At 42.3% G+C, this 19,572-nt stretch overlaps 1 protein-coding gene and 1 non-coding gene across 3 annotated transcripts; both read right to left on the bottom strand.

The window, feature by feature from the left end:
* Positions 1-6,133: 6,133 nt before the first annotated feature.
* LOC138758916 (elongation factor 2) lies at positions 6,134-18,635 on the bottom strand. 2 transcript variants are annotated; one of them, XM_069928527.1, is made up of 15 exons: positions 18,492-18,635; positions 17,198-17,412; positions 16,711-16,892; positions 16,284-16,495; positions 13,539-13,717; positions 10,728-10,833; positions 10,363-10,476; positions 9,963-10,101; positions 8,906-9,101; positions 8,320-8,578; positions 8,138-8,245; positions 7,703-8,056; positions 7,316-7,498; positions 6,859-6,991; positions 6,134-6,513 (listed from the first exon to the last, which is right to left on the bottom strand). In XM_069928527.1, the coding sequence occupies exons 1-15, from the start codon at positions 18,618-18,620 to the stop codon at positions 6,320-6,322; spliced, it is 2,703 nt and encodes a 900-aa protein (XP_069784628.1). In that variant the 5' UTR covers positions 18,621-18,635; the 3' UTR covers positions 6,134-6,319. The 2 variants fall into 2 exon arrangements, with proteins under 2 accessions (XP_069784628.1, XP_069784629.1); XM_069928528.1 differs by lacking the exon at positions 18,492-18,635 and adding an exon at positions 17,752-17,965.
* Positions 10,612-10,682, bottom strand: LOC138759735 (small nucleolar RNA SNORD37). Its single transcript, XR_011355064.1, has one exon. It is a non-coding gene; the product is annotated as a small nucleolar RNA SNORD37 (small nucleolar RNA).
* Positions 18,636-19,572: the final 937 nt, after the last annotated feature.

The following is a 19,572-nucleotide window of genomic DNA, read 5'->3' as shown; positions in this document are numbered from 1 at the left end:
CTTGCTGTGGTGGAACCACTGTGTGACTGTTAGTGCTGTCTGATATGAACATATTGTATGGGCTGGCCTGCCCCTGTACCTGACTCCTCCCCTTAAGAATTCCCAAAAAGGTGGTCACGCCCAAACCCTTCCCTCAGTACCTGCCTTGGAACTAGGCCAGCCACTTGTGAGACATGCTTGCAGTTTATGGTGATTAAAGCCTATTAATCATAACTCCTGGTCATTGATAGTGTATCACTTACTTTAAGAATCTGGGAGGAAACCCATCTGGACCAATGGTTTGTTTCTTATTTGTCCAGATACTGTTTTCTGTTTGACTCCATTTTATTATATCCCTGGTTCAATATGGTTTGTCCTGGATGTCTGGAGTATAGCACTTCATTGTTACCAACCATTCATTTTCTTACATTTATCAAATGACCATTATTCATTTTAAGGGCTGTTATCATTCCTGACCACCCACATTTTGCTAACAAAAATGAATATATATTTAAAAAAATCTTATTAATGACATTAAGGGGAAAAGGAAATTATTTTGCATTAATCTTATTTTACCTTTTTGCAGCTCTATTTGTTTTAATATCTTTCATTTGTAGCGGCAGATAGGTTGAACTCAGCGAGCAGACTGGTTTATTGCAGGCTGCTGGGCTGTACTTATACTCCCAGCCTGGACCTGGCTGAGAACCGCGCTGGAGGGCGCTGAGGTCACCCGGATATCACGTGGTCTCCCAGCACGGGGCTTCTGTGCCCCGTGCTGGGAGGAAGAGAAAACCCCTGATGGCGCCATTTTGGCCAGCTGCCCCGCCGTGTGGCTTACAAGTGGGGCCGGTTCGCCTGCCTAGTGGTGAGCCACCACACATTGTTCTTTTTGTCAACAAGGTTCAAATGTATCTTTTGCCTCAACTTTTCCATCAACTTTGCATTTCCAACAACATGCATGACGGTTTAATTGGCAACTGCAGCTCCTGCAGGGTATGTAGATTCAGGGATACCGGAATAGAACTGAAAACATTCAGCAAATCAAACAGCATTGGTGTACAATTCTGGTCACCCCATTCCAAGAAGGATGTGGAGGCTTTGGATACAGGAAAGTTTGAATAAGGGTATGGGGAGATTTACAGAATACAAACCAATGCAGCAGAGGAACAGACCGTGCGTCTGTGCTGAACATGTCCAAATCTCTGCTGCTTGTACCCAATAAATTTTCCAGATCCCCTTCATATTCATGTGTCTCTCTAAAAGCCTCTGAAATGTTACCCTTATGCCTGCTTCCACCATTACCCCTTGCCAGCCTACTCCAGGCATCCATTACACTGTGCAAAACATTCGCCCCGCACATCTCCCTTAAACTTCCTCCCCCTCACCGTTCCCTAATCCTTTTGCCCTGGGGAAAACATTCCAATGGTCCGCCATCTCTTGATTTTCTCCTCATAAATCTCCACACCCTTTTTGTAACAGGGTGACCATATTTGCACAATCTCCTGAATGTCAGGTCTCCCCTCAGCCTCCCAAGACTCCACAGAAAACAATCCAAGTTTGTCCAACCTCTCCCTGTAACTTGTACCTTCTAAACAACAGCCACACCCCTTCCAGAACCTCCACGTCCTTCCTGTATTGTACTGCGTCAACAGCTGTTTTATAACTGCTACGTCTTCCCCAATGTTATACTCGACACCCTGACTGATGAAGGCCAGTGTGACTTCACTATTCTACTTTGTCGCCACTTTCAGGGTGCTGTGGACTTGCATCCCCAATCTCACTGCACATCAACGCTTCTGTACACTTCCCACCCTCCCCCACCCCCACACACACATTTGTCCATAACAAATGCAATCTGCCATTTCTCCACTATATCCTTTGCCAACCTAATCACAATTTCACCAACTTTTGGGGAGGCAGAAGAAACTTAATGTAAATTGGTATCATGTTTGGCACACGTATCTTGAACCAAAGGGTCTGTTCCTTTGCAGTATTATTCTATGGAGAGAATGAACTTTTCAGGTGTGGTCTCTTATTCCGCCTCTTTCACATGCCGATTACGTGTATTAAAATAGAACTTACTGAAATGAGCTGTTAATCTCAGTCAATCTGTTTATTCTTAACCACTGCTTTTCATCTGTGCATTACCTTTCTCTTCAACCACCAACATTTTAAAATGTTGACATGATTGGTTTGATTCACCCACAAGCCACCAACTCAAATTCCTCTCACAATTCTTTTACTTCTCATGCAGAAATACCTGCACCATGTTGCAACTTCCCACAAACAAATTTCCTTCCTTGCATTACCAATTTTGAACTTTTAAATGGAAATGCCTTAAAACTCTCCAAATCTATTAGTCATCTTATGAGAAACAATTTCCGCCCCAAACTTTGCCTTGGTTCACCACTCTTGGAAGATTTCTCCTTCACAAAAAAATGATACATTCACTTCTTTAAAATAAGTTCGACTTATCTCTTGCTACCTTCCAATTATGAGATTATTGGAGGTCAATCACTTTCACCCCAGCACATTTGTTTCCAGATGGTCTCAGGGCAACATGCAAGATTTGGTCAACTTCAGCTGGTGGCAGTTAGCACAATGCTATTACAGTGCCAGTTACTGGGACTAGGTTTCAAATCCCATGCTGTCTATAAGTAGCTTGTACATCCTTCCTGTGTCTGTGTGGGCTTCCTCCCACTGTTAAAAACATAGCAGGAGTTGATCAATTGGGAGCTGGTGGGCCAAATGGCCTGTTGCTGTACTGCATATCTAAATGTTAAAGAAGTTCACTGATGCCTCTACATTGTGTCAGATTGTCGTCTATGATTACATTCAGTCCACCACTGAAGCTGTAATTGGCACAGCCATCTGCAACATTTAAACATGCTTATATATTGTGTACCACTCTGAAAACTAAGCACAACAGTGGCTGTAGAATATTCTGTAGTGATCAACCAATCTGACTTACCAAAGCCATGCCACTATTAAGTCGATGGAAAACTCTTCACTTGACCTTTTATCAAGAATGGGTAAAGTCAATCCACATATGTGCCCCTCAAGGATGCATGCTTAGCCCATTGGTCTACCCCATTTGTGGCTAGGCACACAAATACCATCTAAAAATTTGCCAATTACACCAGTCATTTGGCAGAATCAGACGGCAATGAGGAAACCTACGAATGAGTTAGCAAAAGAGCCGATTGTGGACTCAGGAGGGGGGGGGAAATCAGAACACGGACCAGTCCTCATCGAGGGAACAGCAGCAGTTAAGATGGTCAAATTCCTGGGTATTAACATATCTGAAGATATGCCCTGGGGCCTCCATGTCCATGCAAACATGAAGAAGGCTCACTAGTGGCTATACTTTTGTCAGGCATGTCACCAAAGACTTAATTGCAGAGAGCATTCTGACTGGTTCTATCACTCCCTGCCTGGTGTGGAGGAGCCAATGAATAGGACATGAAGAGGATACAGAAAGTTGTGAACCCACCAGCTCCATCACGGACACATCTTCAATCCATTAAGGACATCTACAAGAGGCGATGTCTCTAGAAAGCAGCCTCTATCTTCGTACCAGCCAGGCCGTGCTCTCTTCACAGGCTATCATCAGGAAGGAGGTTGAAGACAAACACCCAGCAGCACAAAAACAGCTTCACCCCCTCTACCATCAGATTCCTGACTGGACAATGCACCACACACCACCTTATTTTTTTGGTGCCAATTTATTTTTATTAATGTAATCTATAGAAACATTTGCAATGCTATTGAGAAACATGAATTTTGTGATAACCTGATTCTAAAAATAAAAGGAAAATGTATAGGAATTACAAAAGGGTGAAGCTGCTCAAGGAGGGAGCAAATGAGGAGGCAATTTGAATAGTACAAACAAGAATGTACCACCAGGAAAGGCAAAGAAAAAAACCTACAGATAGAAAGTGTTCAGCAATTCCAACTCGAGTCCAGATGGGAACGACGTGAATTGGAAATGGTGAGAGCCCGAGATGGTGAGTAATTCCAGCACTCGAGTTCTTTTATTTTCAGGGTATAATAGATGTAGTAAGAAGTCTGCACCAAGCTTTTTTGGAATGGTGCAAGACAATGGGAATGGATTGGAGAACTGAGGCGACCAGCAACAGGAAATCTGGTCTTGCTTGTGAACTGAACAGGCAATCAGCAATTGTTTTCCCCAGTCACAGTTACAGTGCACTGCAGCCGCTACTTTCAAAATTGTTAACCTGTGCTTCATCTTAAAAGTTGCACAAAAAAAGTCAAAAACAGTTCCTGCTAAGTCACAGGGCAGTGATGTGCAGTTGCGTTGAAATAAATCAGAGCATCTCAGATGGAAATTTCTACAATAGTGAAAAGGTGCAAGGATGGTGGTATTGCACCAAGAAGCATGGAAAGGAGAACCTCATTATTCTGTAAAAAACAGAAGGGGGGAAAAAATAAGACAGCCAAGGGCTTTATTAATTTTGGTGGGGAAACCAGTTTGAAATAAAGTGATAAGATCAAAAGCAGCATTATGGGACCAGATCTGTTAAAGGCCACAGGAAAAGGCAAAACAGAATTACATTTGGTATTACTGAGACCTTATCTTAAAAGTGGCCTTGTACTTCCCTCATCTTTCACCCCTATTAACACTCCAAAGAACGTTCTTTAATTCTGCCCTCTTGCATTTCCCAACAATTCCTCCATTAGAGCATGGCTTCAACTGTCATACCCTTTCTTCATAATGTATACATATCCAATCATTGAACATTTGGCAGGAGTTGTGAAAAACCTGGATTTATTTTATCAGCTGAAAGCAGGCTCGTGTTGAATCACAACATTTCGGTCAAGGTCCGAATGAAATCTGTAATTGTGGACTTCCTGCACAAAGATATCTAATGCACAGAATTAAGTGAAAATGATCAGACACCTGGAATTTCTAACCAATGGGTCTTGTTTCCCCCACTTGCAACACACAGCAGTGTTTTTTTCCCCCATTAATTTTGTGGTATTTTGCGAAGTTAAGTGATCGTGACCACCTTCCAATTACTGTGACTGGGATCTTGTTAAGGGTCCACCTTAAAAAGTCTAAACCATACAAGACCTGGTTCACAGCAAAAATCCACCCCATAAATCAACCACTTTGAAAGAAATTGACTTTCCATAAGTATGAATGCCACAAATGTTTAATTTTCTTTAAACTTCCATTTATATCATTTCTCATCTCCACATCGGCTCAAGTTTTTTGCCAATGAAACACTTTCAAATATAGTCTCATTAACTTAGGAAACACAGCAGCCAATTTACACACAGCAAGTTCCCAGTAACAGTGATGTGGCAATTAATGAGAGTAAGAGAATTCCCTGATCTTCACAGTACCACTCACTTATTTCCTATCCCACAGCACAGCAGGCCTCTACTTACTTTGATCTGCTAAGCACTTGGATGCGTTCTTGGCTTACATCTTGAACTCAACTTGAATTCACTTGAATAGTGATATTGGGGGGAAAAAAATCTGAAACACCCCACTTTGTAAAATTAACCTCAAATATCATACATTGGGAAAAATGTGTACAATTTATGCTGAAAGTTACCATTTAATCCAAAATAATAAACTTCGGGGTGAACTTGGGGGAAGGAACGGAACAGTGACAAACATTATGTTAATACTATATTAATATTAACAGTACAGTTAAATGGTTCACAAGCTCAATGGGGTCACGAGATAGAAAAACTGGGCAATGCAAAAAGGAAAGTTAGGCCAAGCTGACCAAGTACACTACTGAAATTATAAAGTTTATTGTTTACGTGCCACCAATATGACTTACTGCATTTCATTTTTCACAATGTTAATGACAAACTCACTTCCAAAGTACTACATACATCATTAGCCTTCAGTCTGTAACTTGGTGAGAATGACCTTCAATTTTGCAAAGCCCACTGCTGTACAAACTTGCTGTGCATACCATTCTGGCATCATGTTTCATATTCGGAACGCAGATCCTGATTGGACTGTCCCAACTCAAAGCACTGAGCTTAATATTCAAGCACTGAATAAATATCAATACAGGTAACCAGTTGTTACTTGATAGAAATGAGTGTGTATCTAGCTAGCATGGCATGAGATGATGTTGACACAGCAATGCAATGAAGAACCCAAAAATGAAGTAAACATTATTTTAATTTATGCCATTATGATGTCCATTTTTGTTTAAAGTGAATCTCATTGCAAAGGGACAATAATACAATACACCACCATATCTAATCTGGCAATGTTAACTTCACTAATTAGTTCAAAAAGCCACCCAATGGCGTGTTGGTCAGATATCCAATGATGTGTGACTCAACATTACAATTTATCCAAGAAGTTTTCTAGAGCTGGGATGCCTTCTTTCAAACCCTTACGCTTGCGTGTTTCAGCCACAACCTGGGATGGACGACTGGTTGAATCAAAGGGATCTCCAGCTAGGATCTGCCAGTGGTCAAAGACACATTGTGGAAATGCCTGCCCCCCTGTATTGGACCGTAGGTCTGCAGTGAAACCTGCACAAGAAACAAATATCAGTTTGTTTCTTAGTCAAAATCTGCATAAATATTACATCCATTTTTAGAACAGAAACCAATTACAGCAAGTCCGGTTCAATTACTTTTAACAAACATTCTACTCAGAGGTTCAAATTTAATGCAGAATGTTATGCAATCATCTATTAGACAGCTCCTGAGATCAGTGCAAACTTCAATTAATGATAGAAGAGGGCCAAAGGATAAATTGTAGCAGCTAGAAATCAAAACTGACCATGGGAGGGAATTTTCCAAGTTTATCCCAAAGCACAATGTAACAACTTAAGCAATTTCGCACTATCTGCAGGTGGACAAAGAGGAACTTACCAAATGATTCATTTACAGGAAGATAGGCCTTAACAACAAACATGGGTGTGCCAGCAACATGGGATTCTTCAAACACATGACCACGCTTCTTGTTCAGTACACTATAGATTCCACCAACCACTTGCTCAGGACACTGCAATAAAAAAAAGTAAGGTGACTCAAGACTAATGGTATACTGGAAGTGAATATGTGAAAATGTTAATCCAGGTAATTTAATAGCCAGACAAGGAACATGCAAGTTTTTTTTTAAAGTAGCACAAGGGATTTGACTAGATAATGATATTAACATCTGTTAGTGAGTTAAATACACTGTCCCTTTAGTGATCTCAAACCAACCCACTTGCAATTATGGTGAATGAACGAAAAATCACACTAACATGCACAGTTTCATATTAAAAATATTTTGACAAAGCGCTAACAACTGCATCACTATACTGGGTTCACCAAAGTCACACACCTGAATCTCAACCAGATAGACAGGTTCCATTAGTCTGGGCTTGGCGGACAGTACGCAGGCATACAGACACCTTCTGGCAGTGGGAATGATCTGACCACCACCACGATGGATTGCATCAGCATGTAGGGTTACATCATGAATATCAAATCGCACCCCACGCATGTTCTCATCACACAGTGCACCCTGAAGAGGGGGAAAAATGGAAAACATTACTTTGCAGCTTCAATCAGACATCCAGTTAATTGAACAGACTTACGACTCACCCCGACATTTGGTTGTTAATGACATTGCATACTGGCAAGTTGAGGAACTCCACCCCTCCCTCTCCACCCCAAATTGTAGCAAAGTTTTGACCATTTATTTGGACATAGTCCAAAATAAGCTCACCTCTTTGGTTGCCCACTGAAATCCAGCAACAACACTGTCCTTGATTTCATTTAGATACTGGACTCCTTTTGTCACATCCACCAGCATATTTGGACCAGTGCCATCAGGACCGAAGCACCAGATCTTACGAGCCTCAGTGACATCCCACTCGTATTTCTCAACGAGATACCTGGCTCGCTGTTTAAGCTCCTGGCGGGCAGCGACCTCACCCTTGTCTATATCTTCTGGTAGGCCTTCAGTCAATGGCCGTGCTTTCATATACAGCCGATTATGTTTGTTGGGAGACTTGGACAAGCACATGACATTGGATTCCTCATCAACCGTCTCACGGTAAGAAACAACTGGATCAGATTTCTATACAAAAGAGATGTACCGTTACAAAGCGGACGAAGTTTCCAAACAAGATCAAATGCTACATTAACTGATGGGCCTTACCTTGATGGGAATGCATGCATGGTCTTCTTCAAGATCTTTCAGACAGATCTCCAAATGAAGTTCACCGGCACCAGCAATGATATGTTCACCAGATTCTTCAATAATACACTGAACAGACAAGGAAAGATTTAGCACACTAAAACCATCAACAACCAAAAAAAAAAACCACACGAAGAACCTACCTGCACCATTGGGTCAGACTTGGCAAGACGTTTCAACCCTTCAACCAATTTGGGCAAGTCTGCTGGGTTCTTAGCTTCAACAGCAACACGCACAACGGGGCTGACACTGAATTTCATCACTCTCAAGTTGTGAGCTTGGTCATAAGTTGTAATGGTACCAGTCTTCACTAGGTATTGATCAACACCAACAAGCCCTACGATGTTTCCACAAGGTACATCCTCAATAGGCTCCACATAACGACCCATCATCAGAATGGTTCTGGGTTTCAAAAGGAAGTCATGGCAACAAGTTATTTTCCCCTCAAAACAATTAAAGTACAAACCCAAGAATATTCTTTGTAGTGGATCAAATACTGGAATAGTTACATCAGCTCAAATGTTTTTTTAAAAAAAAAATCCTTGATTAAAACCTGTTCCAGTCAAGGTTTAGGCAATGTATGCTCCAGTTGATTTTGTTACATTTAATGTAAAGATAGGAGTGTCAGTTGCTTCTACTAATGAATATAAGGCAGCTTTTGAAGGCACAAGATTGTGTAACCCAAGTTTCAATACTTAAAGCAGCACAAAAAGAATCTAAAGCACCAACCTTTGGATAGGCTTTAGGTACAGGTCTTCCTTCTTGCCTGGAGTGTAGTTGGGTCCCATGATTCGGACCTTGAGACCAGTAGAGACAATACCAGAGAAGACACGGCCAAAAGCATAAAATCTACCCTTGTCAGTTGTGGGAACCATCTTGGAGATGTACATCATCAAGGGACCCTTTGAGTCACAGTTCTTGATGCCTTGCAAGAGGAACAAAAGTTCAACTTTTTCAGTCATTTCCCCACCCCCCCGCCAAAAAAAACCCAAAAAAAATGCAACTAGTTTCCTTCTGGGTAACTACTGCAGACCGAGGTCTTACAATTGTGGGACCACCTTTTGACATATCAAAGCTTACACAATTTGAACCAAGCCAAGAGTAAGAGACCAATAGATAGGATTTAGGAGTGAGGAGAAAGATCTTTGAAGATTTACCTGTTAATAAAACCATAATTAGGAAGAGAAATATCAAGAGCCAAAAGATACAGGATATTTCTTGAAAGCTGGGAACAGAGTTAAAATCCAGGGGAAACAAATCTGAACCAGAGCAGCTGTGCAATATTTAAATTCAGATAATGAAAGGCGTGGAATAAGCCAGGACACTGCTGTCAAAGTTCAGAGACGACAAGGAATTAACGGATTGCATTTAATTGTGAAATAAAACTAAAACCCAAATTAAGAGGTGTACACACAGATTTATTCAGTGGATTAAAAGTTAAAGGGAGCTTGGAAATGGTTCACAAGAAGATGGACAATATTTCATCTTTTGTCCAAGGCAAATCTTTCCTGCTCAAATTCGTTAAAGAAAATATTCAAACTGGCAAGTGAAAATCCCCTTTAAATCTAAAACCACAAAAGCAATCAACCCCCAAAGCAGATGGATACTGGATAGAGTATGCCTCTACTCTGGAATAGGACAATTGAGTTTCCTCGCAGCATGCACCAGACTTGACTAGCACACTGCTGGAAGATTTTTTTCCACTGTCCGCATCACCTACAGTTACTGTCACTTAATTCACGTAGACCATTTGGTACTCAATAGCCTTGGGACAGCTTTAACTTACCCATGGCAGCCTCATCGTCAGGAGGACCCTCATAAAGAAGGTCACAGCGATATTTCTGAGCAGTGACTGGTGATGGAAGGTGAATGGTAATCATCTGCAGAAGAGCATCCCCTGCGGGCAACCAGCGCCGCATCACAGCCTGCAGAACATGCACATTTCAACCCATGTTACAGATACAAGAAACAATCAACTGTACTGACCAAAAAGAAAAACAAATCTTGAAGAAAAGAAGCTATCAATCATAAAAGCTGTCAACCTCCTCCCCTCCCCCACCAAAGCTAGGAATGTTCCTCCCACAGAGAACTGTAAAAATCACAACAAATCTCAGCATAGACCAATGTTGAAAAGGGGGGAAAAAATTGCCCATTTCTATCCGCCTTCTGAAGAAATAGCTACTCACCTTTAAGAGAGGTTTTCCTTCCTTGGACTTGTCTTCATTGTCCAACTTAATGTCAAGCTTCTGAATCAATTTGTCAGTTTCTTCTTTCCTGAAATTCATAATTGCGTCAAAGACCTGGGAAGAAAACACCCAATGTTACTTGAAACCCACTTTATGCTCCAACAAAATACCAGTGCAATGTTCATATTCATTAAATTTGATCTCATTGGATTGGGGACAAAGACTGCCAATCAATAATTAAATTTTGAGCTTCAGACATTTGTTATCATCACTAAACAGTCAGGTCAAAGTGAAGAAAATGCAAATGAGTCATCACAAAGCTCAGTGCAAACCCTCTTTGTTCCCATGCCGATTTGCAATCTCACCTTGAAGATGGGATCCAAGACAAGTTGACAGAAAGTTCTGGGCAACTTCTTGCCATCAGTATTAGTAGATGACTTGCAAAATTTACCTACAGCAGGATCAAAATGCCTGGAATAGGACAAATATAGAATCCATCATTCTACAGCCAGATCACATCAAATGTTCTTTCAGCTTTTGGAAACAGTTTCAAAAGAAAGTTTTAGACAGCTAACAATTTTATCCCCTATAGTTTTATCAATATGACCAGGCAGCAGCTGTTGTCGAAGTCTCCCTAATGCATGATCTTGACTAAATAAAGATTGCCCTGAAACTGCAGGATAACCTGACAACATAAGGTTGGAGTAGGACTTGAATGTCCTGCTGTAAACATTTAAGATCACAGAAAAACAATCCCAACATTCAAATCTAACTCCCACCTCTGTCTAAATTTATGAACTCCATGTTTAGGAGTTCCTGTTTGTAATAATACATTGCAGAAGTAAATTTCTTAATATTTCCCCTCCTAATGAGAGTTTCCACCTCACTGCAAGCTGAAGATCAAACTGCTCTGGGTAGGTCACATCTCCAGAATGGAGGACCATCGCCTTCCCAAGATCGTGTTATATGGCGAGCTCTCCACTGGCCACCGAGACAGAGGTGCACCAAAGGAGAGGTACAAGGACTGCCTAAAGAAATCTCTTGGTGCCTGCCACCCGCCTCACAGTTCGGCGGGTAGCAACCTCCTTTGAAGACGACCGCAGAGCCCACCTCACTGACAAAAGACAAAGGAGGAAAAACCCAACACCCAACCCCAACCAACCAGTTTTCCCTTGCAACCATGTCTGCCTGTCCCGCATCAGACTTGTCAGCCACAAACGAGCCTGCAGCTGACGTGGACATTACCCCTCCATAAATCTTCGTCCACGAAGCCAAGCCAAAGTAACAAGTAGGTAACGACATAGCTGGACCTAATTTTTCCCTTAAATATCCTCTCAATTAAAAATAACTGAAGTGTTACTAGTTATTCCACATTTATTCCTTAATTGTTCAAACGACATCACTGACTCCCTTTACGAAGTATTTAAAAATTGATTATCCTTTGAAAAAGTTAGTCTTGAATCAGAGGCGTCTTGGGTAATAAACCTCCTCTTGTTCCAATTTCGTCATTTATCTTATTCCAAACATTAATCAATGTTTCTTTAACACCAACTAATAATTTTGAATCCTATTTATATACAATTCCTCTGCTAATCTCTCTCTTATTTTATCCAATTCTATTTTAGCCCACACCGTTTTTTTTCTCCTAAAAATGGCTCATTTGAGCCACTTGATAGTGATACTTAAAATTAGGAAGCTGTAGGTCACCCAATTCATATTTTCAAGCCAACCTTTCTATAGAGACTTGAGACTCTTGACATCTTACCTTTCCAAAGGAATTTCCTTACGTATTTATTAAATTCCAAAGATGAGCAAAGATGAGCAAAGATGGTCAGGTCTCCGCCGAGATTATATGACCAATACTATAGATTATAGATTAGATCAATAATTTTTTTTTTTTTTACACCCACAACATATTGAATAGAATGAAATCAGACGTATCAGATCAATGTTTTAGGTGTGGTGAGGAGGTGAGAACTTTCTTGCATTCAACTTGGTCATATCGCAAGGCAAGACCTTTTGGGTGGACTTAGGAAATATACTGAAATTCCTTGGAAATCTGGTTCATATTTGGTTATGGGAAGATTGAATGCAGAAATTCAAAGGTGTATTCCCTTGGAGAAAATTACATATAATGAGAAATAAATAAGATATATTTTTGCAAATTTGATATAAATATGTAGTAGTGTTCTTCCTATTCATCAAGACCTGTTAATCTTCTCTAAATTAGTTTATAGAAATTCTGTAGGAATTCTGTGAACTGGATGATGTTTCTCTGAGCCATCTTTGAAGCTTTTTTTTAGATTACTATTTTTCTTATATATCTATTTCTTTGGGGGTAGGTTTAGAGAGGAGGGTTAGGGGGAAGGGATTATAACCATAATATAGTGATTACAACTTTTAAAACATTTCTATTATTATATATTGTTTATTAACTACATGTATATAAAAACTTTACATAAAATATTAAAAAAGGTACTCAAATATTCAACAAAGGTTAGCAAGACTGCATATGCTGGGGTTCAGTGCAATACATGGAAATGCCAGACAAACTGCAAATTACACAGCATCCATAGGAAATCAAAAGAAATCAACATTTTGAACCCGAGCCTTTCCATAGGAATGTGGAAACAGGCAGATGCCGGAATAGAAAGGTGGAGATGAAGGAGCACAGGCTAACAGGCAAGACGTAATAGGTGAGAGGGTAGGAGAAAGCTGAGAAATGGGGGAAGAGGGCAGAGAAAGATTAATGAAAATTAGAGGTCAATATTGAGACTCCTGAGATGGAACAAAAAGATATGGCAGCATATGAGGTCATGGACATCTCAGTGTGGCACTGAAATGGTTGGCCAAGGGGGGGGGGGGGTCCTTGCTGTTGTAGGAGAAAGAGTGAAGGTGCTCAACAAAATTATCTCCCACTTTGCATCCAGTATCCCTGATATAGAGCAGACTACACCAGGAGCACAGGACGCAGTAAATGACCCCTATGGACTCACCAAAATGGCGATTGCCCTTCATTTCCTATGGATGCTGCAAGATCATCCGAGTTCTTCCAGCATTTATGTTTTTACTGCAATCACAGTTAAACAAGAGGGGCTGTCCAGATTCTGAAGTAAGGTTTTGACAAGAGGAAACAAGAGCCGAGTGGCTTGTCCATTGAAGTTGCAGCAGCTCACCTGTCACCCCATAGTTTTTTCATCATATCTTCTACTTTCTTGGCACGCTCATCTGGAGTAAGGGTAGCTTCCCCCTTGGCAGAAAATTTGGCCACATACATCTCTGCAAACTGCTTCAGGGTGAAGGCCCACCCATGAAGTCCAGAACCAAATCCAACGGTTCCATAAATTGGATCCACCTAGGAAAACAAGACAATGAAAATATCAGACGAGTGAGATGAAGCAGATAGGACGGAGAGTTGGAATCTTTTCCATGTGGGAAGTGCGTTAACGAGGGCACAGGTTTGAGGAAGAGGTTCTAAATGTAATTCCCTGATAGATGGAACACCCTGCAATAGGAGGTGGAGTCAGAATTTGGTAGGCACTTAAAATGGGCAGGTAATAAAAGACAATCCTGGCAACAATGATTACCATACATGCTGGTGTATAAGACAACCCCCATATTTTCAACCTAAAATGTAGGGTTTGAGCTATAACCTTTGTATAGGATGACCCTCGCCACCCCCCCCCCCCCAAAGGTCTGGCACTTAACACGAGAGTGGATGTTGTAAAACCAAATTACGCTGTAAAGGTTTTAATTTTCTTAGCATATTTAAAAATAAACCACTGTCAGCTCCAGTTTAAAGCTGTTTAAACTCTATACAAGCCAACAGCAGTCGGACTGGACGGATTGACCTGGCAAGAGAGCACTGAGACTTCGTTGGTAACAGGACATGCGCAGGTTTGCCCTGCTGAATGGGCAATGCTCCACAGTGTGCGACTGTAAATATGGTCCCATACAAAAATTTTGAAGGGATGGGTCTAGGATATGGGGAGGGGGTTAAGATGGCAGTGGTGTTGAAACTTTGCTGTCATTTTAAAGCCAGTATATAAAACAACCCCGTATTTTGAGGCAACATTTTTAAATTTTGAGGCTTGTCCTATATGCCAACATATAGGACAGTGTGGATAAGCAAAATGGTTGCAAGGGTATGATGTAATATTTGTAGATGTATTTGGGAGATAAATTGGTAAAATTAGAGTAGGTTACATACATACACACATTTTAAAACAGATCTTATTTGAAATTGTGAAGAATTCATATTCAGTGACTTTACAGAAACTATGGAGAATGCTATGCACATTTCACAAGTAGGTGCTAATTGAAATTATGTCACGAAATTAATGGTCTGGAGACAGGTTGTCTGTGTTGAACATTTTTATGAGACTTCTGACCTTTCTGCAAAATGCTCACTCAAAGATATCACTCCTGGGTCTGTTTACCTAAAATCAATAGTAGAAGACTAACTAGAGAGAGAGAAAGAGAGAGAGAGAGAGAGAGAGAGAGAGAGAGAGAGAGAGAAGGACATGTGGCTGGCAGTTGGAATCTCAGAAGGAAAGAGAGAGAAACTGAACAGTCACAGCTGAAACAAGCAGGAGAAGCTCGTTGGAACTGAAAAAAAAACTCCAGAGTGGCGGATGGCTGGAAGTGCCATCTGTCTGATGTTTCTCTTGGAATAAGTGGAACAGAAAAGAACTCTGCGACAGCCTGAAAGAAAGAGATTATCATCTAGAGAACCCTGATAGGGGAAGTTTCATCACCAAGGCAGTGAGGTGACTAATGGTGGTATCTCAGTTGTGGAAATCCTGGAACAACAAATCTCTCTCTGCAAACCTACGAAGAACCTGAGCAGTAAACATTTACCTTTTGAGCACCAAAGCTGGGTGAGCTTTATACATGTTAAATTCTGTGCACAGTACAAGAATTGCCTGCAACCAGTGAACTTGGAAGAAGTGAGCTTGAACTGTGAACCAAAGAATTTTTCTTAAATTTACAGATATTACATACATGCACGCTTAGAATTAGAAGGGGGTTAAGTTGGGTTAGTTAAGTTACTAGAGATAAGTTAAAGTTTGATTCTGTTTTCATGTTTAAAGATAATTAAAAACAACTTTTGTTTCAGTAACTACTTGTCTTGGTGAATGTCTATTGCTGCTGGGTTTTGGGGTCCTTTGGTTTGTAACATGGGCCAAAAGGCTTATTTGTAGCATGCAACCTATGCAGTGCGAAATAAACAAAGATGCAAAGACAAACTGATCATGCAGTCAGCTGTTCCCAGATAGAATTAATAGAAAATATTTACCCACAAGCCATACATTGGGAAAGTTATCAGGGTTAAGAATTAACGTACACCTGGCAAAGCTCCCAGTACACATCAACGCTACAATTTATTTTCCCTTACTGGCTGTAATATTCTGCAGCTGAGCTCCTCAAATACTTGGAAAATTTACAATTATATAAGTAGCAAGAACAAGTGGAAGATCAATGCAAAAGGCAGCTCAATTTATAACCTACTGCACTAAAGCCAATGAAAAAGAAAATTGTTGCAGTTATGTTCCTTACAAAGGAGATAAAATAACTTCAGAGAACAGGCATAGAGGAAGCATTTTACAAATCTTTAAACTATTAATTCAGTTGACAAGTCAGAACATTCCATTGGCCCTAATAATTGAAGGATAACAATGTACTGGGGTTGCAGGTCAATTGGGTGGAACGGGTTTGCGAACGGTATATTTAAATTTAATAATTGCTCTCAAAAAACTGGATTTCAAAAAGGGTGTGAAGGACATTATAGAAGTGACAGTCTTTATACCCCATTTTCAAGCTGCCGAACTAAAACAGTGCAGTCTGGCACTTAGTATTCAAAAATGGCAGTCATTATGGATTACAGCAAAAATATCACAATCATTCAAATTACCCCTTACCATGATGTTACCCATGGGTCCACCCTCATCTTCACCATACGTGGAGATGATGACATTGACATTTTCCACAATGCGCTGGAAGGTCTGGTAAAGCTCTTCAGGAACAAGTTGAAGCTCCAGCAAGGCACGGTCCATTTTGTTCATCATTAACACAGGTTTGATGCGTTCAGCAATGGCCTGACGGAGCACCGTTTCAGTTTGCACACAAACCCCTGAAACAAGAAAGGATACCAACTTAATCAAAGGCTCAAATTTGCATCCACTGAATTTAAGGTGCAGCAATCATCCTTACTATTGTGAGGTTGAAGCTATTCCATCAAGTGATAGAACTCTGCAAAGGTTGCACGCAGCAACCAGAAAACTTGTAGAAGCATCTTATGGTCAAAATGCATCTTATGGTCCTGGAAGACGAATGCAAAGTTCTTACCAGAGACACAATCCACCACAACCAGCGCACCGTCCGTTACACGCAGAGCAGCTGTCACTTCAGAGGAGAAATCAACGTGTCCAGGTGAATCAATTAGATTAATAAGAAAGCCACTGCCATCCTTGCATTGCTTAATGAAAGCCAAATCTTCACCTTTGAGCTCGTAATACAAGGAGATAGCCCTGTTCAGGAACAAGTCAAAGTATTAGATTCTCTATTAACACAAAAGTAAAACTAAGGTGCAAAATTACAGCATCAAAATGGAGACAAATAGGTATCTGGCTTGATACACAATCAATGTCACATGCTGTGGTAAGGAGTGGAATTAGCAAGTTAACAACATTCTGGTGAGAGAATGACCAGAGTAGGTCCTGTTTCCAGGACATACCAAACACAGAAAAGGGGATACAATCGAAGAACGGCATCAACTTGAAAGTTTTTGATGTCGAACCGCAAGACTCAACATTCAAATATCCAAATTACTTACGTGGATTTGATGGTGATGCATCTTTCTTGTTCGTCTTTGCGGGTGTCAGTGAATCTGGTTTCCCCAGCCCGAGATGAGGCAATGATTCCGGCCTTCGATACCAGAGAGTCAGTGAGAGTGGATTTGCCGTGGTCAACGTGCGCAATCACAGACATGTTACGGATGTTGGACTTCTTGTCCATGATCGCACGGATCTGGTCTACTGTGAAGTTCACCTAAAGGGGTGAGAGAAAATTAAACATTGAAAACTGTCCTAACTGCATTCCCCAGCAGAAGAAATCTGGCAAAGATAATTGCTTCGTGCTCAAAGCCAAGGGATGACATTTGGAGCGCACATCGCTTCTCATCAGCCTCCAACGTCATTGAACAGCAGCCCAGCTGCCAAATCAAGATCCTGATTCTGCACTAATCTCCCCAACACCTTGTCCCATCTGGATTTTGACCTGACCCTGGCGCAGATTGGCTAAAAACGCCACGTTACCACAATGTCGAGCGCAGGATTCCACCTGCCCCATGGACAACAATAATCCCGACAGGCTCAAAGCAAGACACACCATGACTTAGCCTCAGGTGCAGACCCAGGGCTATTTTGCACGAGAAGTCGACCGCAAGTTAAAAGAAGGCGATCAGGCGAAAACCCTGGAGCGTTCCCATGAAGACTATTTTTGTTCCGGGCGGGGTGATGACTCAGACTGGCAACGAAGGCAGGAGGTGGTGTCGCAGCCGGGAAAAGGAGGGGGGGGCCGCGTCCTGGCCGGTGCCTGCAGTGCGGGTCCGGGGAGAGGAGGCCGCGTCCTGGCCGGTGCCTGCAGTGCGGGTCCGGAGAAGGGGAAAAGGGGTAGGACGTGACGGCCACCCGGCGTCACAAAGAGAGCGAACGCTGACCGATGCGGCACGGGGGCGCGCTCCACGTGGCGCGGCTACCGAGCGCGTTACCGACGCCCTCTCTCCCGCGCCCCACCAATATCGGGGAGAGAGGACGGCTGCGACAGTGGCCGGGGTAAAGAGGCCGCGGTGACGCACCGCCTCACCCCCCCCCCCCCATAAGGCGGACGCCGGCCCCCCTCCCCCCGCCAATAAGGAGGTCGCTGGCGGTGCCCCCTCCCCCCGCCCGATAAGGAGGCCGCCGACACTGCAGAGAGCTCGAGCCGTCATGGCGGGCGGCTCCATTGTCCTGCGTCCCCGCGTCAGCGTCCAAGCTCGGGCCGATGGCATCCGCCGTCAATACCGCGCTCAAAACCATGAAGGCGACGCCCCGAGTTCGTCGGGGTCGGTGCGCCGGGAGCCCACTCACCATCTTGCCGGATTGAGGTGGATTGTTTGGCGCTGAGACTCCGGCTTCTATCCGCCTCGCTGGACGAGCGGATGAAGAAAGGACCGCAAATGACGACTTCCGGCTTTTTACCAGCCGCAGCCGTGTCATGTGATCTGCCCCTGACGCAGTCCTCCCGGATCTATCGCCCACTGTCGGCGAGGGAAGGATGCTGCATCTTGTATCTCAATGAGGAAAAGTTCTGCGAATTGATTTGTTATCTCCAGCATTTCGTATAGCACGATTTAGAGAGATCAATTAGCACAGAGCAAGGACAGCTTGAGAGTCCTGCTGTGGGGTTCATTCAAGAGCCTGATGGCTGTAGGAAAAACAAACTTGTCTTTTAGCCCACAGTTGCGCACTTTCACACTCTTTTGCCTTCTCCCTTCTGGGAGGATGGATAAGATGGTGTTGCTGGGGTGTGACACGTCTTTCGGTATGTTGGCGGCCTTTCCTGGGCAGCAGGGATGCAGTTGGCGCTCACAGAAGGGAGGAAAGTTTTCATTATGTTCTGAGCTGCATTCACTACCCACTTGTAGCCCCTGATTTTGAGCAGAGCAGCTTGCATGAAACAAGTGTGTTCTCAATGGTGAACCTGTAGAAGTAGTTGGGTTAAGGGGTATTTCCCAAACTTCCTTTGTAGCTAAGAAAGTCAACCTTAAGGGACATAAATGACTGAACTTCAGAAATGCTAGATAAGTCTAAATAAAGTCAAAACTTTTACTGACAACTTCCAATTTATAAGAGCACCAAAAAAAACTGGCAGTAAGCCAGTTGTCCCCTCATGCCTGTCCTACCACTCTGTTTATAAGTGATCTTCTCCTCTGGACTGGTGCCCTCAAATTTCCTTTTTTAACTACCTTCAATAATGTAGCCTCTCCAAGGCAGAAGATGGCAGAGTGCCAACAGAGAGCTGCTGCTTCAATTCTAAAAACCAACATTCAATTCTGATTTGGGGAGGGGGGGGGGGGCTCTGGTACTTCAGTTTTCTCCCTTATTGGCTTCTAGTAAATTGCCCCACACTGGAGAAGCTGGGAAAGTTGATAGGAATGTTCAGAGAATG

The sequence above is a fragment of the Narcine bancroftii genome, chromosome 3 (assembly GCF_036971445.1).
Source record: "Narcine bancroftii isolate sNarBan1 chromosome 3, sNarBan1.hap1, whole genome shotgun sequence".
Taxonomy (NCBI): Eukaryota; Metazoa; Chordata; class Chondrichthyes; order Torpediniformes; family Narcinidae; genus Narcine; species Narcine bancroftii.
Note: the sequence above shows the minus strand (reverse complement) of the source record. Positions and strands in the feature narration are given on the sequence as shown.

Coding starts and splice junctions, on each gene's coding strand:
- LOC138758916 (XM_069928527.1), bottom strand. CDS start 18,620: ATGACACGGCTGCGGCTGGTAAAAAGCCGGAAGTCGTCATTTGCGGTC. Junction 13,718..16,283: donor GACCCATGGGTAACATCATG/GTAAGGGGTAAT, acceptor TTGTTTTCCTAG/GTGGATCCAATTTATGGAAC. Junction 10,834..13,538: donor AAAAAACTATGGGGTGACAG/GTGAGCTGCTGC, acceptor GTCCTATTCCAG/GCATTTTGATCCTGCTGTAG.